The sequence below is a fragment of the Rhamphochromis longiceps genome, linkage group LG20 (assembly GCF_057381845.1).
Source record: "Rhamphochromis longiceps isolate RC_006_pf linkage group LG20, R_longiceps_female_GT1.1, whole genome shotgun sequence".
Taxonomy (NCBI): Eukaryota; Metazoa; Chordata; class Actinopteri; order Cichliformes; family Cichlidae; genus Rhamphochromis; species Rhamphochromis longiceps.
Genome location: NC_140576.1, coordinates 21,335,930 through 21,360,105, shown reverse-complemented (window position 1 = coordinate 21,360,105; position 24,176 = coordinate 21,335,930). Strand labels below are relative to the sequence as shown.

General features: G+C 39.0%; 4 protein-coding genes across 4 annotated transcripts; 3 read left to right on the top strand and 1 right to left on the bottom strand.

Annotated features, from left to right (window-relative positions):
* Positions 1-1,679: 1,679 nt before the first annotated feature.
* slc13a3 (solute carrier family 13 member 3) lies at positions 1,680-14,181 on the top strand. Its single transcript, XM_085394351.1, has 13 exons — positions 1,680-2,137; positions 2,742-3,007; positions 3,353-3,531; positions 4,145-4,214; positions 7,950-8,129; positions 8,230-8,355; positions 8,490-8,582; positions 8,687-8,791; positions 8,903-9,000; positions 10,262-10,374; positions 10,746-10,907; positions 12,364-12,501; positions 12,580-14,181. Exons 1-13 carry the CDS (start codon positions 2,030-2,032, stop codon positions 12,760-12,762), a joined length of 1,821 nt encoding a protein of 606 aa, XP_085250477.1. The 5' UTR covers positions 1,680-2,029; the 3' UTR covers positions 12,763-14,181.
* On the bottom strand, positions 5,096-6,324 carry LOC146645238 (uncharacterized). The gene is made up of 2 exons (XM_085394366.1): positions 6,107-6,324; positions 5,096-5,756 (listed from the first exon to the last, which is right to left on the bottom strand). The coding sequence occupies exon 2, from the start codon at positions 5,515-5,517 to the stop codon at positions 5,146-5,148; it is 372 nt and encodes a 123-aa protein (XP_085250492.1). The 5' UTR covers positions 5,518-5,756; positions 6,107-6,324; the 3' UTR covers positions 5,096-5,145.
* Positions 14,182-17,241: 3,060 nt separating the features above from the next.
* ocstamp (osteoclast stimulatory transmembrane protein) lies at positions 17,242-18,461 on the top strand. The gene is made up of 2 exons (XM_085394358.1): positions 17,242-18,027; positions 18,111-18,461. The coding sequence occupies exons 1-2, from the start codon at positions 17,242-17,244 to the stop codon at positions 18,459-18,461; spliced, it is 1,137 nt and encodes a 378-aa protein (XP_085250484.1).
* A 3,287-nt stretch (positions 18,462-21,748) lies between these two features.
* Positions 21,749-24,176, top strand: LOC146645235 (thyrotropin-releasing hormone receptor). The gene is made up of 2 exons (XM_085394357.1): positions 21,749-22,525; positions 23,388-24,176. Exons 1-2 carry the CDS (start codon positions 21,749-21,751, stop codon positions 23,775-23,777), a joined length of 1,167 nt encoding a protein of 388 aa, XP_085250483.1. The 3' UTR covers positions 23,778-24,176.

Below are 24,176 nucleotides of genomic sequence, written 5' to 3'. Positions count from 1 at the left end.
AGAAACTTGTATTCAATTCAATACAGTCAATACAATTATGTCAATTTCAGAAATTCATTAAAAATCATCCTTAGTAGTTGAGGTCCAACTTTCAACACATTCCTTCTCTGGGACACCTACTGTACCTCTGGGCCAGGTTTCATCTCAATCCGCTGCATCAATAATTGTTTAATATTGATGGATCAAAAGTGCTGCTGAGAGAGTCATAACAGGGACTATAAAGAGACAGCATATTTGCTTGTCTTCACTGACTCGCTTTGAAATCCAGATTTTAATTTTGGAATATTAGGTGTACTTGTGGTTCCTATAGAATTTTAAGGTTGAACAGGAATCAGTCTTCATCTCTCAGGCCTCTCTTCTGTGGATGCAGCTTACATCATTCTGTACAATACGATAATTTTTAATTCTACAACTGTTTATAACCTGCATAGTTCACATTTCTGTATAGCTGTATATCTCATATTTCTGTATAGTTTTTTTTCATATTCTGTATAGTTTTTCATATTTATATCCTGTTCATAGCCTGTACATAGCTTGTACTCACTACAGCCTGTACATACTTATAGTTATAGCATATTCATAACATACTTCATACCGTGTACATTGTAACATACCATAATAGACCCATTTCTGTAATATACTTACATACCTATATTATTGCTAATATATATTGTAATATATCTATATCATGGCTAAAGCACTTCTTGATGGATGCAAACTGCATTTCGTTGCCTTGTACCTGTGAAATGTGCAGTGACAATAAAGTTGAATTCTATTCTATTCTATTCTATTCTATTCTATTCTATTCTATATTAATTCAGAAGACAAACACCCGTCTCTGCTTTTGAGATTAGCATTAAAACCCTCAGTTTTGACAATTAATACAGTTATAGTGGATCAGGTGACCCTGAATCTTCCCTTATTTGTGCTGCAATAAGCCTAGGCTCTTGCGGGCTTCCCATCATGTATGAATTTTTTCCTTCTTTGCTCGTTCTGTGTTTATACACCTCTCTGCATTTAATCATTAGTTAGTATGTATCTCTTGCACAGTGTATATGTTGTCCTGTCTCCTTTTCATCAACCTCAGCCAGTCACAGTAGATGGCTGTCTCTCCTTGAGCCTGTTTCTGCCAGGTGTTTCTACCTCTTCAAATGGAGTTTTCCCTTCCCACTCACACTAAATGTTAGCACATATGGGGTACTTAAATTGTTGGGGTTTTCTTTGTATTATTGTTGTGTTTTTACATAAAGTGTCTTTAGGTGACTGTTGTTGTGATTTGGTGCTGTATAAATAGAATAGAATAGAATTGAATAGAATACTGTACTTCAGACCGGGAGATTGGCAAAATGTATAAATAGGATGGCGATTAGGGGAACTGGAGACAGCTGTGTAACACAGCAGGGATACATTGGGAATAAGAAGACAGTGGAAGTAAGACTCAACACAAGAAAGAGACAAGAGGCCACCAAACTAAAACACAGACTAAGACACACGAGCTTGACACAGACAAAACCATAAACAGACATAAATCTCCATTGTAATTTGTGTGTGTGCGCGTGCGACTGTTCGCGCGCGTGCACGGGTGCGCGGGTCTAGGCTTTCAATCGGGATATAAAGCGAAAAGGCGCTACCGTAAAGACTTGTGTAAAAGCGCAAGGAAATTTATGCGGCGGAGAAGAAGCGGCTGGCTTGACCGCGGCTCACAAATGACGGCTCACTTTACTGCGGTTATTATTTTTGCAGTCCGGCAGTTTCCAGTGTACTTTTTAAAATGAACGTATGAGCGGTGACATTTCCATCGCTGCCCCTGAAGATACCTCACTCCTGTCATGCAAGAGTCCATTCAATTGGGAAATTTGGCAGTAAGTCGACTATCCCATTTAACACACCATCACAGGAGGAGTTAACCTGTAGCAAAGCGTGTGGTTAATCTTCTCTGTGCTCAGCCACGGGCTTCAAAGTGCTGCCTCACAGGTTGCTCTCAGCCAGTCTGGACGTTTCCTAAACTGAGCACAACTTCAAGCCAGGGATGAGAATATCTGTACTGTCCAAGAAGCTGTGGTGCGTCCACAAACAGCTAATCCTTGTGCTCACTCCGCTCGTGTTTCTGCCTTTACTTTTTACTCTACCGGAGAAGGTGAGTGAATTTCTTTGTGCCACAGTTATGCACCCACTGTTTTCCAAAAAACTTACACACAGAAAGCACGGTTGTCCTATTATAAATGCATAACACAGGTGCAAGCAGGAGATTTATGTTTAAAATCAGACTAGTTCGCAAAGGGTTTGGTCCATCTTTATACTTGTTTTGATTAATCAGAAACTTACAGACATGCTTATATAAACTGAGATTTTTTAAGTAATAAATTTAGTCAATAATGCTAAAAACACTCATCTTCTACTGTCACTACAACCTCAATGCTTTTTACTCTTGGTTAAGCACAATAAAGCTTTTGCTGGGAGTATTTTCACTGTGCATACTCCGTGAATCATCTGATTCAGCCAAAGAGTCAATAATGCAAACCTAAAACTAAAAAGTGATTATTATGTTAATGCTTTCATGTTAACGATGTAAAAAAATAATGTTGTCTGTCTGAAACACATATAATGTGAAGGATACACAAGTTACTGAAAACATAACGTGTAATCTGCTTTCTTTTTTCTTGTTAAGTCTTTGCTTTGTTTTTTAGCTGTTTTTTTGTATTATTGCACAAATATTATTGACATGTTACTGATCTTTTTAGGAGGGAAAATGTCTTTACGTGGTGGTGCTCATGGCTATGTTTTGGTGCACGGAGGCTCTCCCTCTTGCTGTCACAGCCATGCTTCCAGTCTGCCTCTTCCCAACACTGGGAATTCTTCCAGCCAAAAAAATCTGCCCTCAGTACTTCATCGAGACCAATTTTCTCTTCCTCAGCGGCCTTGTGTTGGCATCATCGATTGAGGAGTGGGGCCTGCATCGCAGAATAGCCCTAAAGGTCCTCAGTATTGTTGGAGTAAAACCAGCCTGGTGAGAAAATAACTTTATCAGAAGGCAGTTTAAAGCTGATGAGGATTCTGTATTTATCCCATTTTAAGTAATACCTGGAACTTATTTTATTTCCCTGTGTTGTGAACCTCTGTGCTGTCCAGAAATACCTAAGTCACCCTACATGTCCTTTTCACGTCTGTTTAAATAACATTGTCACAAAATATGGTAGCTAGTTAATTCAGAAAATTCTGCAACAGGGAGGGATATAATAATAAAACATAAATGTCTGAATCTTTTGCACAGAACTACATTTAATTATATTTTTATTTTCATACTTAGGGTTGTTTACCGAGTTTAAGATTGTGGACTGAATTGTTTTTCCAGGCTCATTCTGGGAATGATGCTGACCTCATCCTTCCTGTCCATGTGGCTCAGTAACACCGCCACAACAGCCATGATGCTCCCTATCGCAAATGCCATCCTGGAGAGCCTGTTTGGTGATCTGGAAACCCTAAAACAAAAGTGCAAGTCTGTCGAGGATCACGAGAGTGCCATAATAAATGGTACGCTGTCAGTTTTCAAACTTATACTGATGACAAATCAAGGTTTTCTCTGAAATTTACATCTTAATATACTGAATGAAAGTGATTATCCTTTGAGTGAGAGAAAACGTTTGGCCAATTTTAAATCTTTTTTTGGCTGAACCAAAACATTGTTTAATTCAGTCTTATTGTCTTCATAGTCATTCAAGCAGCAAAGGGCATTGCTGTGACAGGGGCGAATGAACATTAAACACTTCATCTTCGAATGAATAGTGAATGAAGACAGGTTGAACGTTTATCATCCAACTGTGTCTCTTCACAAAATGTTTCATTCTTGAAAGATGATTGTTGCAACCTTGTTCCCAAGAGCCTTTAATATATAATCTAATATGTGAACTTTGTGCAGTGTTTCCAATGCACTGTCTGACAACAAGTTAGTGAATCCTGAAGTAGTAATGGATTAAGGGGGCTTTGTTGACTCAAAGTCAGCTATTAAATAAAACAAAAGTACACCACTGTAAAAGAGCTGAAACTCACAATTTAACTCATGTTTGGACACTTTGAAGATTGAGTAAGTTAGTTTCACATGTAACCCTGAACCCTGTCAAAATCTATTTGATTTATTTTCTTGCAGGTCAGTCTACTGTAAAGCTGCATTCACTGCCCTCAGTGCCAACAGAAAAACAAATAATGGCAACAGAAGGGTAAGAAGCATTTGTGTTTTGTTTTATATTTTTATTTTAAAGACATTTCACTCCTCTGATGTCTTTGCTAAATCATTACACAAACAATAGATGTTGAGCTTTGCTTAGCTTATGTCATGGTTGGCTGTGTGGCAGGCAAGCAAGCAGGAGTGGTGGACCCAAAATGCAGAACTCAGACACTGAAGTGAAACTTAAAGCGCAGCTTTATTGCTGAAAATTGAAAAACCTCGTACTAACTAAACTCACCAAAAGACAAACAAAAGTCTGAACAGAGGAACTGAGGACTGAAACACTGGAAAAGAAATACTAAACTGGAGCAGGAGACTCCATAAAACAGAAAGAAACAGACAGACTTGACACTGAACGAGAGACACAACCTAAGAACTAATCGCTCACAAAGAATAACTGAAACATAGAATAATACTAATAAACAAAGCATGACAAAAGGATCAGACTACAAAGGAATATAAGAACTGAAAATGCTGGGTCAAAGTGACCCAGGACTGTGACAGTACAGTACCCCCCCCCCCCCCAAAGGGTCTGGCTTCTGACAGCCCTAAACAAAAAAAAAAAAAAACAAAACAAGAGAAACAAAACACAAGGATCCCAAGAACAGGAATTACTCAAAACAAATCCCACTGGGTCTACCATGAGTCCACTAATCAAAAGGTTCAGGAAGCCGACAGCACAAAAGTCAAACAAAGGGTACTCAGGGGGACGGCCCCGCGGAAGGTAAATGGCCTATATTTATAGTATTTAGTATTTATTTATTGTCAAGAACAATGAAATTGCGTTTGGGGCTTCCATACAACCCAAAAAAAAAAAAAAAAAAAAAAAAAAAAAAAAGCGCATTACTAGTCCCTAAGGACCCCAAAGCGCTTTACATATCCAGTCATCCACCCATTCACATTTACACACTGGTGATGGCAAGCTACATTGTAGCCACAGCCACCCTGGGGTGCACTGACAGAGGCGACAGGTAGCGGAAGGCAGCGGCAGCGGCGACGACAGAGCTGGTCCGGAGGCCGCCCACGATGGCGACGACGCCCAGCCAGTGGCCTGGAAGGCGGCCGGCGATGTTGAGGGGCTGGACGTACATTGGACCGGGCGAAGCTGAAGGCTCTGAGGCAGGACCAGATGAGAATGGCGCTGCAGGCGGCGGCGTGGAAGCCGGAGACGAAGGCGCTGCAGGCGGCGGCGCAACAGGCTGGACGGATCCCTTGGACCCTTTAGCAGAGGGTGACAGCTGGGCAGGCTCTCCAGAAGCCCCAGCGTATGAGGTAGATGCAGGGCCAGAGGTCATTGAGACCACTGGTTGACCAGGTGGGTGAGAGTACAGCAGGCTAGGGGACTGAATTGAAGTCTGAACTGGTGGCCGTTGAAACGGTTGTGGTGAGAGTGGAGTAGGTGATGGAGTAGATGACTGCACTGGCGGCCAGGCGGGTAACTGGGCTACAGGCAACGGGGACACTGGAAACTGAGCCGAAGGTGGCGACTGAGCAGCTAACTGAGCAGAAGGTGGCTGCTGGGCAGGTAACTGAGCTGAGAGCAAGAGAGCAGATGACACTGGTTACTGAGCTGCAGGCAGCAGTAATGATTGTGATGGAGGTTTAGCAGGCCGGGCGGCTAGCTGAGCTACAGGGGCTTGAGCTAGTGACTGAGCTATGGACTGGAAAGATGACTGAATTGATGGCAGGGTTAAAGACTGAGAATACCAAGCAGCGAGGGTTTCTAAGAGGGTGGCTGAGTCTACTTTGCCGGGGCCACCAATGCCAAATAATCCAAAACAGAGCCTCGCTCTTAGTTCTGTTATGATTCGAGACAGCTCACTGATGTCTGGAAAACTCGGGGGGAAAACTTGTAGTTGACAGGAAATCATCAAAAAACACTACCTGAATCAGTCTCTTGGGAGTGTCCACAGCATGAATTACAGCCCGGCAATAATCCAACAGCTGCTCTAGCAACTCCTCCTCCCAGCCTAAAGGTGAGTCCACTGGGTCCATTTTGTGGTCGCGTCGTTCTGTCATGGTTGGCTGTGTGGCAGGCGAGCAAGCAGGAGTGGTGGACCCAAAATGCAGAACTCAGACACGGAAGTGAAACTTAAAGCGCAGCTTTATTGCTGGGAAAAACCTCGTACTAACTAAACTCACCAAAAGACAAAAGTCTGAACCGAGGACTGAAACACTAGAAACAGATCACACAGCCAGTTGAGGGTACAACACGATAGGGAACACAGGAAAACACAGGGCTTATATACACAGGGGAGTAATCAGGGAATGGAAAACAGGAGGGAGACACAGCTGGGAGGGTTTGGGGTAACGAGACACGAGGAGCAAAGCTAGACACACTGAGATGAGGATCAACCTTTCACAATAAAATAGAAAACAAGAAACAGACACAGACTTGACACTGAACTGAACTTATACTGAACGAGAGACTCAACCTAAGAACTAATCGCTCACAAAGAATAACTGAAACATAGAATAATACTAATAAACAAAGCATGACAAAAGGATCAGAATACAAACCATAATACAAAGGAATATAAGAACTGAAAATGCTGGGTCAAAATGACCCAGGACTGTGACAGCTTACTGCGAAGACTGGAAATGAGGTAGATGTAGTTCTAATGGCAACAAAATCCAAGAAACTATCCAGGTGCTAGTGCTATGAATATAAGGCAAGTTTAAAATACCCAGGATATATTTTCCTCTCTAGCATCATTTACCCTGATATCACGTTAGATGAGAGAGTGGTGTGATGTTCACGTTTTTGTGGTGTTATATGACAGAAGTGGCATATACACAGCCAGACAGAAGACATGTGGTTAGGTCTACTTACAGCAGAACTGCAAAGACAAACTATAATATTAGAAAAGCTCTGTACAGTAGTGTAGTATTAAAAAGTGTTGCATGAATATGACGGTGCTGTGGAATGCAAAACTGAAAAAGTGTCATATAAATGCAGACCTTGCAAGTCAACAGACTTATAAGTAACATAATTCTGTCATTAAAATATGAGGACCTGACTGTAACTATAAATATGTTCTGTTAAATTAGCAGGCGATGCTGTTTCATGTGCATCTAAGAGTTTTTGCCTTAGTTTTTCATCTTCAGCCCAGGCAGTGTTAACTGACCCGTAATGAACAGATGAAAACCAAAAAACAGATTTCAGATTGATAAATTTTCTTGGCCTTATGCTTAGGTGCCCTGTTTCAGTGTTGTAGTACTATAGTTTAGGTTTACAGAACAATACGGTTGCTTTAAATTGCTTATAGCAAACAGGTAAAAAGGACCTGTCTTGACTGAGGCTCATCATAGAAAGAAAAGAACTTTAGATGTTCTAGTCCTAGAACATGCTGTTACCGAAGCACTGAAGCCTGTGCATTTTTCAGGAATGGAGGCAGTGATTTTGTACATGATGATCTCTGATTGTGAACATGACCTGCTTTCAATCAGGCTTTCACAACAAGGTTAACCCTTAAGTAACCCTTCTAACCCTTCTAAGCCCCAAATCCTGCTTCATAGTGCAGGCATCATTCCCTTCGTCTGTGTTAAATTTATTTTTTAATTACTGACCTTTACATTTTACAGACTGTGAAATACAAAACTAAGCCAACACATATGAAGTTTGCGGATTCATTTTGCCATACAAACTAAAGAGTAATATCCAGCTGTGCAAACTCTGAAGTTTGTGTAATAATTCACATTTTATGTAAAATAATGCTTCTGAAAGGACTGATACACCAGAACTGACGGACCCGAGGACAGCTGAGGAGAGCCGAGCAGAGGCGCAGTATCAGCTCAAAGTCTGGAAGGGGTTTTTGATTTGTATCCCTTATGCTGCCAGTATCGGAGGAACCGCCACACTGACGGGCACGGCACCTAACCTCATTCTGATTGGACAGCTGAAAAGGTAACTCTTTTGTTTTTGTGTAGCATTTAAACAATGCTGATTCAGACACAGAAGTGATATGTTTCAGTGTGTTTAACAGTTATAATTTTGTCTTTCACAGCTACTTTCCAGACTGTGATCTTATCAATTTTGGCTCTTGGTTTGCATTTGCTTTCCCACTCATGCTCCTCTTCCTGTTTTTGGGATGGCTATGGATTGCATTTCTCTACGGAGGATTGAATACAAGGTTGTGTATCTTTTCTTGCTAAATTTTTCAATAACACCATCAGCATTACAGGATACAAAAACTGGACCATTCCATGAGTAAGGTCTTTATTTTATGAAAGCCAATGTTTACATTATGTGTTCAATTTTTTGCAGATTGTGCATCACAAAACAAGACAGGAGAACCCAGGCAGAAGCCAGAGCCAAGGCACTGATAAAGGAAGATTACAGAAAACTAGGGCCCATAAAGTGAGGACTCGTGTATGTCTTGAAATCTCATGCAATAGATGCTGGATGTAAACTTTCTAGGACATAGTCTTTGACTTACTCTTATTCTGCATTCATGCTTTCAGCTTTGCAGAGGGAGCCATCTCTTTCTTTTTTGTACTGTTTGCCGTTCTCCTCTTCACAAGGGATCCAAAGTTTGTGACCGGCTGGTCTGTGTTTTTTAAAAAAGGGTAAGAGAAGCTGACTTTTAAAACCTTGTATGAAAGCTAGCACATTGTATTCTGGTTCTGTGCTCTATTAGGTGTCCATTTCAATTTTGTGCTCGTCTTGCTGTCCTTCAGGTACGTTTCGGATGCAGTCACCGGTGTCATCATTGTGTCTATACTGTTCTTTTTTCCTTCACAAAAGCCTTCCCTGAGATGGTGGTCCGACCCTCAAGGTTAGTGATAGCATATCTGCTAAAATGCCATTTATGAGGCATCATTGTCTCATTTCAGTTCTATTTGTTACCATATATAGGATTTTCTGTCGCAATATTACAACTTTGATAAGTCAAAAGTTAATATCTAAGACCAGATATTTGTGGAAAATTCAAAGATTCTGTGTCTCTGTTTCTAGAACAGCTTTTGCAAAACACAGAAATTAAGCTGAGGAATGTTAATAATATAGATTAGAGAGTCTGAGGAAAGTTCCCGTCTGAAAGTGAGACTGTAGTTTCTCTGTTTCTGTGATTAGAATAATCTCTTAAAGCTATGTGGACACACTTTGGGTTTTTTTCTTTGTGTGTTTGTGTACTTGTATTTTGGATTACTCGTGTTGTAGCTACATGCCTGAAACGTCCATTTAATAATCAAATTCTGGTGAATCTTTTTGTCTTGGTGGACAAAAAAAATGTCTTATGGAAATCATTTTATTGATTTGGTTAACTCCAAAATGTGAATACAAATGCGAATCAGCATCCACTAAAACGGAGAAGCGTGTGTGTATGTGTGTGTATGTGTGCGTGTGTGTGAGTGAATGCTTATGTTATGTTCAGCTGGTCAAATAAACAACTTGATGCTGGAAAAGAAAGCAAGCCATGTGGTTCATCTGTCACTGAGGGTCACATTATTCGAATAGAGTGGGTTCACTCTATGTCAAACAGAGTAGGACTTTTAGCTCATTAAACTAAAAATAGAGCAAATAAATACAAAAATATGGTAAAACTACAAAAGAATATTTGGTAGAAAGCACTAAAATGTGTATGTTATAACATGCCAAATATATTATATGGTAGACTATATGGTTTGCTGCTAAGCAGTTTGGTAGTAGTTTGATTTTCAACTCATCCATATGTTAACGTGTTCTTCACCACAACCCTAAACCCAGAGATACTTCTTCCGCCTCTTTAAGATTCAAGATTTTTATTTGCCATTTGAGCACAGGACCAACAGTCCATGCACACTGGAATTCTTGTGCAGAGCTCTCCGGGTCAAGTCAAACTTTTTACAAGATAAAGACAAAGCAACTAAAAAAGGAAAATAGAAATAAAGTAAGGAATGGAGATGTTATACTGAGGCAGAATCTTTTACTACTCATTATAAGGTTAACAATTAAGTTTAAGGATTTTAATCTCACATTGTATCGGTGCACAACAGCCTTTACATTTTTCTACACATGATAAACATTTTCTAATTGTTTTATCTCACATTTTTCCTCAGCTCTAAACACTCCTTATGTGCCTCTCCTTTCCTGGAAAAAAGCCCAGGAATCGGTTCCTTGGAATATCATTATGCTGCTTGGAGGCGGCTTTGCCATGGCCAAAGCTTGTGAGGTAAAGATGTTACATATAATATGTATGTAATACATATAATACATCAACAATGTTTCCTGTCTCTGTGCTAAGTTAAAACTGCTATGTGGTGCCTATGGTGGCAGCCAACTTTTTAGCAAATATTTTGGGACCATTTCCCCCAAAATACCAAAGGAAGCTGTTATTTTCAGTTTGCTTACTAATGTTTCTTTAAACCTCTATAGTTTAGAGTGGAAATGGAGGAAATTAAAGTCTACTAAGTCTGTTTATTAAAACGTGTCTCTGCTCTCCTTCGGTTGTCAGTGCTTTGTTTGATTCAAGTTCTCTGTTTTGGTTTCTTATGTTGTTATTTGATCTTCAACCTTTCACCTCTGTCACGTGGCATTCTGCAGGAGTCTGGACTCGCATCCTGGATGGGAGGCCACCTCCAGCCTTTGGCTCAAGTCCCTCCTGCTGCAGCTGTGATGTTGATCACTGCTTTCCTGGCTTGTTTCACTGAGTTTGCCAGTAACACTGCCACCATTATCATATTTTTACCTGTCATTGCTGAACTGGTAAGGCTGGTCTTCAACCTAAATATATAAAATTTTGCATACAGTTTTAGACTGTATGCGAAATTAAAGTGAAAGTACAGTATATCATCAGATTATTTTTTTTATTCCTGTGTTATATTTTAGCTGAGAAAAATATCTTCACATATCAGTTTACCTGTGTGAGGTACAAACTCATTGCACCATGTCAGTGCAATCAAACTGACACAGATGACCATCAGGGAAACAAACTGGACGACTGTCTTACAAGATAAAGAAGTCAAAGTGAAGGGTGAACACGTTTTGCTGTCGACCTTGTCCTTTATGTCACTCAGAGGTTTAGTGGTCTTGTTAAACTTTTGCAATAGATGTTCTTATGTTTGTAGACTGTTGGACATTAACTGTTGTTAGACAATTATTATCTGGAGCTTAAGTACTCCAAGACAATGGCTACACAGGAAGAATAACCACTTAATAGCATGTATATAGGCTAGGTTTAAACTTTAGGATACTAAGCTGTTATTACAAACACAAACAGGCACAACACACATTTTGCTTTTACTGTATTTGAAGTTGTACACGCGCTAAAATAATAATTTAGTTTATCTTCTGGAGCTAACAAGTGAATGGCATTTCCTATATTTTTATTTTTCTCCCATTCTGCAGTACCTTCATTAGTGGTGTTATTATTTGTTATTTAACTGGTTACTGAATTCCCATCCTTGAGCTGAGTATTTTGGCCATCATCATCTTGTTTTGAAACTGGAAGTTACAAACAATGGGTGGCGCTGACAATAAGACTTAAAACTAGTGATTAAGACCACAAACCCATCAACAAAGTGTTAAAATAGTTTATAGATCGAGGGAGACAAACATCCATTTTCACACAGATCCCAATACAATTGTTTTGTAACTAGCAAAGTTGCCTCCATCTTGGTATACAGTCTATAATTATATAGAGTGAACATGTGATCACGTTAACACTAGCATTTAATAAAAAAAATAAAAATAACTATTCTGTACATAGTTAGTTCATATAAGTACTGTAACATGATTTTTCAGAAATGTAGTCAGTGATGATTAAGGCTTTAGGATTTAAACAATTTGTAGGCTAGGGTCCTAAAGCACACAATAAAAGAATTGACTGATTGACCGTTATTGCATTTACAGCCCATATTCGTTTCTTAATTAGTTTCTTAATTTTTTTAAATTAATTTTGTATATTAAATGTTAATTGGACTCCAGAGAGCCATGCAAACCCAACTCCTGTATTATCTGTTTTTGCAATGTATTGCTCCAAAATGAAGTATATAAAACTTTTATGCTTCTGTATTTTGCTGCCTTTGCCAAATGATAATGAATGTTCTTTTCACCTTTGTCCCCTTACTGTACTTTAAATTTAAGATTCTGGATTTTCACTCTGAATAAGCATAATGGGCCTTTTTATACATCCTGTCATAAACATCTTTTCCCTCCACAGGCTATTAATGTCTCAGTGAACCCTCTGTACTTCATGATACCTGCCACAGTAGGATGTTCATACGCCTTCATGCTGCCAGTGTCCACACCACCCAACTCAATTGCCTTTGCATCTGGACACCTTATGGTGAAAGACATGGTAAGATCCTCATTGGCTCTTGACGTTGAAAATATTACACAAAATTACAGCTTATGTTTTCCATTTCTGGTTCCTCAGGTGAAAACTGGCTTTGTGATGAACATCCTGGGTATCCTGTCAGTCACTCTGGCAATGAATACGTGGGGCATTGCCATGTTTAATTTGAATACTTACCCTGAATGGGCTCTCCCATTTAACAAGTCTGCTCTTGTGACCAATGCGCACTTATCTGTGGCTCAGTCGCTTAATGCCACGTTGTGATCACACACCAGATTTTAGCAAGAAGTTATTATAGAAGAAGTACCAGAAGAGTGAGCAGGGAGGAAAAACTGAAGTAGATACAGTTGTGATCAGAGGTTTACATGTACTCATCGTGGGCATGTGTGTCTCTGTAATTTAGGGCCTTTAATGATTTCTTTGAATTCGAGATTTTAATGGGTGGGATGATTACACAGCATACATGTTTCATTGGAATATTTGGGATTTTTGGTCATTAGACATCTACCAATGACAGTGAAGAATACTGTTGATTGACATAAATAAAGTAGTGGGTCACCTAGGCAACCAGGACCTGAAATGTCCACAAGTGACTAGGTGGCAACTTTAAAGCAATATATGCCGTGAAAATTGACCCCTTCCAACTGTACATATATTTCACATACATCACATTGGGAAGACAGGGAGAAAAAAGAACTCCACCCAGACTGAGCTCCTACAGGCAGTTTGAGAACAGAAAAAACACAGCAACACTGAGAGCACATGAACACACCATACAACAGAAAGGACGGGCATCGGAGGCATTTGGAGGGGAGGAGGGGGATTGTACATCTGTCTGTCTATATATTTGAGCCTGTACATATACTTTTGACTTGTGGATTAGAGAAAATCCAAAGTAAATTCAAACTTAAGATGAGATAACCTTTATTAGTCCCTTGTGCACCTAAATATTTTTTTAAGTCATAAAAGACGCTGTAAAAGTCATTCCACCCATTAAAAAGTCTAGTTCAAAGAAATCATTAAAAGCTCAAAATTACCATGACATTCATGCCTATGATGAGTGTATATAGTTCTTCACTACAATTGTTTCTGTACTGTCACAGTCAGAAAACACATTTTTCCAGCTGTTAATGATGCTTTGAAAAGGTTATCATATATATATTTGACTGCCTTTTTAGGGTCTCAAAGGTCTAGATTTTAAGCTGTGAACAGATTTGGTACAAAAATGTTAAGTTTTAAAGACAATGAAGCAATACATGAACTCAGTTAATGAGAGTTGATGTATTGCTAAGTTTAAAAACTGCTGAAGTATTTTACTCTCTGCTTTCTTAAAACTGAATTAGAGCAACATCTAACCTCAAACACATGCTTTGAGCACTGAAGAGTGTTTTATATTTTTTAAATAATCAGTCAGACTGCGGAGTGTGCTGTTTGTATCGTTACTACAGGCTGACCTCTGCTGGAAGAAGGAATGAGACTGTGAATAACACTTTTTAAAGTATATATTATGGTTAAAATCACTAAAAGATTGTTACTTGTTTATGTTTCACATGGCACACTGCTAAAGCCATACCACATAAACAACATTTTAAATCATTTTCTTTATTATATTATGAATCTTGACTAATGAATGTGTAACTTTTGTTACATGGTGATCTGCACTCATATATTGTGCTGTCATAAATAAAGCCAGTTTGTAACTTGATGTTGTTTATGTATTTGTTATGCACAGTTTTGTTTTGTTTTAAGTGAGTTCCCCTGTTTGTATCAGGAAAGTTTTTTAAACTCTTGCTGGAACATTGCGGCCCCTGCACACACACATAGACACACAGTACAAAGCACAAAATTCCTTATAATGTTCTCTTGGTGTTCTCACATGCCCCAACAATTGTTAACTTGTGCAGTAATGTGCTGGTTATTCAGTGTAAGCGTTGCCACAGCAAAAGGTCTGTAGTGTTTAAATGTGAAATCAGAAAATTTATCCAAAGCTAACAGACTGTAACCAAATGTACTAATTTGTACAACAAATACAAAGGTTACAGGCAAATAACCTTTGACCCAAAGCAGATTCATAACTGTGACTTGATGCTTTTATTTATTTTGTGTGTTTGTTATTCATAAAATTTGAAACAAAAACCAATTAGTATTTAAGACTCAAAATAAATAGGCCTACCTTTTTACCACAATAAGTAATTAAGTATTTTGTGTATCTTCTCTAACAACTCACACTGTGTTCACAGCCGACAGGTTAGCTTACTTGAATAAGTTAAAGTAGGCTTTGAGGAAGGCTTTTAGGAGCCATGGGTACAGCTTTCATTACAAACAGATATGCCAGCACCGAGTATCCATCATAGTCCTGAGTCCTGACTCAGTTTTGACTTCTTATGATCTTTTTAAACTTTTATTGTTTTTAGGGTGTCTGTCTGCCTTTGGGTTTATTGATTAGAATTGAATTCATTTGTGTTAGTTTATTCCTGCCTACTCAATTGTTTTCTGCCGATTACCCCTGTGTATCTTTCAGTATAAATAGCGTCAGGTGTCCTTTATTGTGGTGTCTCATGGATTTGTTATTCTTCTTTGGATTTTTGGATTTTTTGTCCCTTTGCCCATTTAAATATGACAGCCCCTTAAACCTGAATTCTTTCTGATGTTCACCTGACTCACTTGGTTCCAACAGAAGTCTAAGGAAAAATAGCTTCGATCTCCTTCGAATGTTTGACCTCATTAAATTATTTCCGTACGTGTTTGTGGTCTCAACACTAGTTTAAACTCTTATTGACTATAATAGAGTGAACATCACAGTTCCTATTAGAGTCCAAAAGGGAACTAAAACAGGGTGTGCTTTCCTGGAGCTGGTGTAACAAAAGTAAGCCAGGATGTCCAAGCTGTTATGTAACAAATTAACAATCCCAAGACACAGTGCCAATAAACTTCCTACGTATTCAAGACCTGTGTGAAAATTATAATCCATTTGGTAGGTAAATAAACAAGGCTTTCGGATTGAAGATGTAACATTAGCTTGTCTGCAGTTTTAGGGTCCTCCAAGGAACCTTGTGATTTTTTTTTGGCATTGCTTCCACCAAACCGAGTAACTAAGGACACAGTGGACAAAACGTAAAACACAAGGTGGTTACTGAATGTCAGCTTTTATTTGTTTAAACTTGAAGCAATTCTGATGTTTTCTGATGTTCAATTGGACAGAAAAGAGAAAACAAACCCACCTTCATGGATTTCTTGCCTCCATTCAAGAGCTAAAAAAAAAAACATGTTGTTGCTAGATATAATTGCCTAATATAGCTTATTCTCAATTATATTCTTAATTCTTAGCACCCAAGCTCAGTTGACACAAGACAGAAAGTAAATTTCAGTGGGGAACGTAACAATGACAAACCAGAGGAAAGATGACACACAAAAGTGTTATGTCATCTAAACTATTTTCAGTTTAGAAGAGGAGTTATAAGCAAAGTGCTCTGTTACTTGTATTGTCAGTGTCACCATCATCAAATCATTCTGAAAGCGCACTTTGGTTAGTGTGACCTGCCACATAGGGCTTATGAGTGTGTCATGCTCTCCATATGATTTTGTGTCATGTGTGGTTTAGATGCAGAGGGACTATCTTTTTTATTTTCCCACGTGGAACTTGTAGGCAACCAACATGACAGTGACTGTTGCGCAAAGTTCCCCTTTTTAGCCTTTACAGTCCACCAACACTTCCTGTTTATTTTCTCAGGCTCCTAATTTCTTAGAGAGGATGAAGATGATCACAGAAAATTTTGTTTTGCTTGTCAGGTAGGAGTTGATCTATTTTTTTGTTATTTAAATTATTTATATTTAACTGTTATTATTATTATTATTATTATTATTATTATTAAAAAACTTTTGTTTTCCACTGTGTCTTTTACAAACCCAGGCATTGAAAATGCATTATTTGTAAAATAACACGATAGGGAGAAAATAGTTGCATGGTTTTTTGTAACGTGCAGAGGGAAGAAAAAAATAATGTTTTAGTTTAGCATATGTTTCAATACTTTAGCCTTATAGATGTTGTTGTTTCTCCTCTGATCTTGAGTTTCTATAGATTGAGCATAACGTGTTGCTTTTTTAGATGTTTTAGCCTACTTTCCTTTGTCAGACAAGTTCTACTTTAGTGATTTCTTGATTCAACTGGACTAACAATTCAGGGCTGGTGGGAGGAATTAAGCTTTCCAAAAGAGTTAATTTGTGATTTAGGGGGAAATTACTTTTTTTTACATAGAGCCAGGTTTGAATAGCCTTTTTTCCTTTAATAAATGAAATTATCATTTAAACTTGTATTTTGTATTTGTTTGTGTTGTTTTTATCCAATATTCAGATTTGTTAGACGATCTGAAACATGAGACAAATATGCAAAAAAAAAAAAAAAAATAGAAAGGGACAAATACTTCTGTACTGTTTAGTGTTAATAAGAAATGCTTAGAGCCACTTCTCTGTTGAATCTTTAAATATTCTAAATATAAAGTGTTGTATTGTTTTCTCCTCAGAAAGAGAGCAGGATCTTGCAGACAGGCCTTAACGTCTCTGCTGTCATACCTCTGGGAAGTTTACTCGGCACCTTCTCCTGCAGGCAGGGACATCCTCACTCTGCTGTCTCTCTGTTTCACACTTGCCTGTGTTACTGGTGGCTTGCTTCACCACTGGCTGTCAAAGAGTCTGAGATATGATTACGAAGCGTCGGTTCAAACTGTCAGTATCTACAGCGTGAGCATGTTTCTGGTCTCCTTCCTGTGTCATCCCCTGCGCTGTGTGCTAACAATGATTCTTCCTACAGTCTGCACCAAACAAGGACGGAAACTCCTCATCACGGCCTCTGTCATGATTTTGGTGCTGAATGTCATCCCTAATATCACAGTAAATGTGGGAGCAGTGGCACGCATCCTGAAATGCACTGCTGAGGGTTTTGCAAAGACTTTATTAAACTCATCTGAACCTTTGAACAAAGCCAAGACAGACCTTGTTGAAGAAGCCATCAAAGTAAAGTGGGAGGACTTGAGCATTGTTACCAACTTAAGGACTTTGGATCATTACACACATATTGATGTGTCAGATGTCAAAAGCATGTTTACTAAGATAATTGGGAAGATAGAGGTCAACTTCTCACATGCCAGGAACCTCCTCAGAGAATACAAACTGCTGTCAAACCGGATTCTTGCTGCCGTCTTTGTTGCACTGCTGATCGCTGAGTCTGCACGCTACTTGAAATCTTATCTGACATCAGTTCATTTTGATAATGGGTACATCTCCAAAGAGCTCTTGCAAAAAATGCCAGTTAATGAAAGGCCAGCTAAAAATAAAATCAATCTTGAAAACTGTAAAGTAATAAGTCAGGAATGTTCCTCTTGTTTCGTATCACTGATTGTGGTAACTTTATATTTCATTGCAATAACCCTAATAGTAGTTTTGGATCATGTTGTGTACTACATAGTTCAGATGATTGTGCCATGGTTGCTGGATTTTCCACCTACATCTGCTGTTATAAGTGTCAATTATAAGGTAAGACAGCACTCGCTCAATTTAATCTTTTTATTTTCTTTTTGGCTTTTTGGAGTCTTTTATAAATTTGTTTTTCCTTTTAGGTTCAGTGGTTCCCCCCTGCGTTTTGTATTATCCCACAATCCTGCATCAAACGGGAGCTGGTAAACTTCCACAGGGATTACAAGTGGAATTTCAGCCCTGGGCCATCTCTCTGTGATGTGACAACTTCAGCTCCAAACCTGGGAGTCACACTCCTGCTGGGATGTCTCTGGCTGATGAGCTACTTTCTGGTTTTCCTCGAGGTTTACGCAAGGCGGTTACGCAGAAAAATCTCTGCATCCTTCTTCAGAAAGCAGGAGGAGAAGAGAATAGCTTACTTGATGAGGAAAATGCATGTGAAGCAAAATAAAAAACACAGAAAAGGGCACATTTCTGTTCATGTGCAAGTTTGAATGACATGTAACAGCTAATGAATAGACTGCTATGGCAATGGGTTGCATGTTTAGCCCATTTGGATCAACTTATCTAGTGGTACTTTCACTTTGTGATGTAACCAAAGTCGTGTGGATGTGTAATTTTGTATATTGGTATGATCTGTCCTGTTAGCCTTTTAATTCCGAACTCTAATAGAACAGCTTTGCTTGATTCACAGTTCAAAAAGTTATCTTATACTGGGCTTTGGTGCAGCCCCTCTCTTTATTCTCTATCCCTACTCACACCCATCAAAGCCAACTTTAGTTGTTTTTTTTTTATTTGAGGCTTTTTGCAAACAAAAGGTTCATGCCCACAGAGCTGTGTATTTGTGTCGTATTAAGGCTGTTCAACGACTTCATACAAGAGTAGAAATAACAGAGCTGTCTCAATCCTGACCTTTTGGCTCACAGGGCTCACAATGTTTCTTGTTTCATTCGGTGGTCTTCGTTGTTTCTGTTTTGCAAAATGTAAACTGAATACAGTGCATCCTGTGTATGAGTCACAGTTATAACACCTTTCCTCTGTAAGCGAGTCAACACTCAACATACGCCTCTTCAAACCCTGTGGTTCAAAGCGATGCACCAACACTTCTGCTGAATCTGCATCTTGTTTTGGACAGAGACTCGCCTGGTAACTTTTCCCCCCCATGATATCATCACAGAGCAATGTTTTCCGTGTTCTCTTTTATTTCTTTTATTTCTCTGCAAGTTAGCCTTTTTTTGTTTTGTTGTTGTTTTACCATCCAGCCCCACTAGATGCCACCATGGTGCTTTGGACAGCTGGGGACAAAGACTAATAAGAGGTGGTAGTTCCTGTCAGGAAATGAACAGTAACAGGTCGGATCTTACAGTTTTTGGAACACTATACTGACCCGAATACCTTTAATAGATTAAATGAATCTGTTTCATCCACATGTTCAATGATTCGTCAGCTTATTTTAATCACAGTGCCCCTATTTCCTTTCTCTTTTGCATATCAGTATGCTCCTGCTTAAAATTCCCATGAGGCTGTGAGGGTTTATTTTAAGACCTCATCCCAGAATATTAATAGACTTCTTCATTGTCTATTTTTACTCCTGACTTTTGGCCACTTCACAATTGTCTCAGCAGTGTAGAGATGATAATAATAAATTATTCATGTTTTGTCTGATATTATGAGTTATTGCTCCTGTGTTACCGTATAATAAATAAAACAAAATAAAAGAAATCACTTTATCATCCTTTTTATGTATATTTTTCATAAACTCTGACTGATACCTTTGACTTGACAAATAATGTGGCCTTCTAAACACACTAACTATAATCCTCATTAAGCTTTCATAACATGAAGCAGTTCAATCAGAAAATTACCTGTTCTGTAAGTTTTTTTCTTCTTTGACACTGTTACATATTCATTACACGCAGTCTGCAGACTGAAAATCCAAGAATCTGCGTGCATTAGTATTCTCAGTGACAGCCTTGTCCAAAGACAGAGGGTCAAAAAGCTTTTTAATCTGTTTTCAATCACTTCTGATTTTGTGGATGACCAGTGTTATCATTTTTTCTGCTATGGGGAGCGCAACTATTTAACAGTATCAGCTCTACCCTCACATGTATAATGCCAGAAGCTGTAAAAGCGTTCCCAAATGTGCATCATGGGAATAGCAAGACTCTTAATCTTAGGATGTCTGTGTCTGTTTGTCCCTCTGGGGAGAAGAATTATTCTAATTCTACACACTTTAGAAAACTGGAGAATTTAATGTAAATTATACAAGGAGAAGAGTTAACTAAATTACATCTGGTGTCCACAAAGGCTGTACTTAATACAGCAATTAGTGCTATTTTAATTGCATGTTCAATCATTCCAGTGGATGGTGTGTTGAATTGCATGGTGCCTGCGCTGTTCTTTCAGTAATTACAGGGTTATAGCCACAGAAGCTGACATGATGTTCAGGGCTTGGATGGTAAGATAAAATTGATTTGTACGTGGTGACTGTAGGAGGTGGGTTTGGATATAATGGTGTGAGATGGAGGGAGGAGTATATTGGGAAAGGAGAGAGAGGGAGAGAGCGAGTGAGACAGATGTGGGCGACTGGAGCAACTCTGAAAGAGGATTAAGCAGTCACTTATATTTCCTGGGATACTGCACCTGGGTACTGCCTTTCACAAATGATGGTAAGCTGCCAATTTTTTCCCTTTATCATCTCATTATTTTATTTCCCTGAACTAAATCAAATCCGAACGTGCATTTTTGTTCCTTCCCGAAGAGTCTGGCATTTGTAGGAGAACTGGGAAAGTCTCACATTTTTGATCACCCTAAATGTATATTGCAGCATTACCTTGTGAGATGATTTTAAATGGTTACATTGCTGGAAATTATAGATTTAGTCTGCATGATGGCTTTTAATGCAGAGGAGAACAATCATTTCAATTTTGAGGGTTACATTTTTTTTTATCACATCCAAGCATTGAATAAAACCAGTGTTTAATAATGAACTGAATGAAGACAACATTAGCATTTATGAAGATGGGAGTTTAGCTTTTTAGAAGCATAATTGTAGCACCTTTTTAAATCAAGTTGCTGCTATTAATGTGTGCATTGATGGCTGTTAGGACTATTTCTTAAAATCTATTATCATTTACAGAGCTTGCTACAGTTATTTCATGAAGTGTGACAAAGTGATGTTTTCAAGCCTTGTGCCAGAATAATTGCAACAGGAGTCCATATAGGGAGGAGATTAAAGTGAGTGAATGGATCAACAAAGCGCTAGACTAAACATTTCACACAGTATTCTTATTTAAAAAGTGTAACCTTAACAAAATGCCTCATTTAACCCAAACTAGCTTGAACTTAATTGGCTAAGGTTATTGTGTGGGTCATTGTTTAACAAAAGCAATTTGTCAATGCTCATGTTTGTTCATCTTATAATGTATTATTATATTTTGTTGCATTTAGGCTGTCACACCAGAAAACCTTCAGGCGGTCTCTGTTGTTTCAATTTGACTTCTTGCTTATTTATTTACTAATTTTAAATTATTCTTATGATATGCCCCTTTTAATCAAGGCGCATCCGTACACTGGTTTTAAACTGTAGCTGGGAGAGGGAGTATTACACTTTTTTAAAATCTAGACAAGAATTAAAGGCTTTTACGAAAAGAATTGTAATATTGAACACCCTGCAAGCAAAACTGCTGTCTAATAATTTTGTTTCTCCACATTTTTGCCTTGAGGATTCCCATTTTGCCCCTGAAGATTAACTGAATTTTGGCAGCTGGACTTGAGCAAGATGGAGAACAACACAACCACCTTTCAGGATGTCAGTCGGGTTCTAAATCTGACAGAAATGCCTCTGAACCCTCTTGAAGAACAAGTCATAACGATATTTTTGACCATGCTCATTTGTGGAGTTGGGATTGCTGGGAATATCATGGTGGTGCTGGTTGTTCTGCGCACTAAACACATGGTGACCCCGACTAACTGTTACCTTGTCAGCTTGGCTGTCGCAGACCTCATTGTGCTCCTGGCTGCAGGCCTGCCTAATATCTCTGATGTTGTAGCCTTCTGGATATATGGCTACACGGGATGCTTGTGTATAACTTATCTTCAGTACCTGGGCATCAACGTGTCATCCTGCTCCATCACAGCGTTCACTATTGAACGATACATTGCTATTTGTCACTCCATAAAGGCACAGTTCATATGCACTGTTTCCCGAGCCAAGAGAATCATAGCTGGAGTGTGGATTTTTACCTCGCTCTACTGCACGATGTGGTTCTTTTTAGTGGACACAGATGAGACCGTCTATACCAACGGGGTGGTCGTCACCTGTGGCTACCGTGTCTCCAGAAGCCTCTACATGCCAATTTATTTCCTAGATTTCACTCTGTTTTACGTGATCCCTCTCATTGTGGCCACTGTGCTGTATGGGCTCATTGCCAGAATTTTGTTCATGAGCCCTCTGCCTTCGCATCTTAACGACCGAGCCGGAGGCGGGTCAGTTCACCAGGGGCACTCCAGTACCACCAACAAGGCCAACAAGGGTGCAGTCTCTGCAAGAAAACAGGTACTCCTAAGGTTATAAAGACAAGAAGCTTAGAGCAAAAAGGAAATAAAAGTAATAAAAGGGTTTTTTCTGAGTGGTTCTGAATAAAAATCCATAAACAGATTTAGGTTCAGTCCTAATAGGGTGCTTGTTTGGGTTCAAAGTGGCTTTGTGGATGGGTTTGACTATACCACAGCTAAATAACTCAACAGCCTGACAAGATAGTTCATAAACACGCTGAGTATTCCCAGAGGAGGAAACCAGTCTCTGCCATCCCCGCTAACCTGACCTTTGTAGTTTTGAGTGAACTAATAGAAAACTATTAGAGTGTTTGCCATGACATTTGGATTGGCCACTCACATCCCCCTCAAGGTGGGCTGTAATTGTTTTGTTCTTCAATTATGTTTTCATCTAGCCTAAGGAAACAATTGATCAAAATTTTCATTTGTCCAAATTATTTGTTCATAGCCAAAAGGTACCAACAATTCCCGTCAGCTTTCACTGATGAGACTAATTAACAAATGTCTTCAGGGCTAACTAGCAAAAGTAAGCACTATGAATGTCTTCAAGGACTTAAACTGAGTGCTATGATCTTCATATCAACGTATTATTTATCATTTGGCTCTCTGTGATAGCAGACTTTCTCACTGTGGTTGACAGGGTCTTTTATTCTCACTGCAAGCATGTTTGCAAACTATCCTGTCCTTATGTACAGCCTTAGAGCTATTTATGTGCGTCATGGATTCATATTGGGCATCCTCTACAACACTCACTTGACAGTAAACTCTGAGTCACGGCATGCAGTATGTCTGCTGAGATAATTCACATAATTGTATTCTTCCTCATTGTTATTCCTTATTTCCTTCCTCTGCTGTCTCAATAGATAACAAAGATGCTGGCTGTTGTGGTCATCCTGTTCGCTCTGCTCTGGATGCCTTACCGAACGCTAGTAGTGGTCAACTCCTTCATTGACCCGCCGTACCACAACACCTGGTTCCTGCTCTTCTGCCGGATGTGCATCTACACCAATAGTGCCATCAACCCCATCATTTATAACCTCATGTCGCAGAAGTTTCGTGTTGCTTTTAAAAAGCTCTGCAAGTGCCACTGGGGCCACAGGGAGGCCGAGTACAATGTGCCGATGTATTACAGTGTGATGAAGAATTCGACCCATGAGTGCAATGAACCGGTCACAGAGCAAGAAGAAGTCAGTTATCACATCACCCACAGGTCCAACATGACAGATGATGAAGCTCTCAGCATTTCTTCATGAATTTTCCTGAAGAAATGAAGCGTTTCAGTGATTGTGCGTGTTTTATCGGTCCATTGTTACTGGCTGTGGGTGCATGATAAATTAATTATGACAATGTTTAGGTTTTCTGTTATTTGCACCTGTTAAAAAATAACTACTGTGAAATCATTTTACGTGTGGTTTAATAGTTGTGGTACTTTGTGAAACAGTATTGTAACACCTATGTTGTAAATATCAGTAGAGTCTGTTAGTCCATGCGTTCATGATCTCAGTTACCTCGCCAAAGGAGGTTATGTGATTGATTCAGTTTGTTTGATTGCATGATTACTCAAAATGTTATAAATGGATTTGCATTTTACCAGAGGGGGGCAAGGCCCAAATGAGAAGTTATTAACTTTTGGAAATGCTCAAGATCCAGGA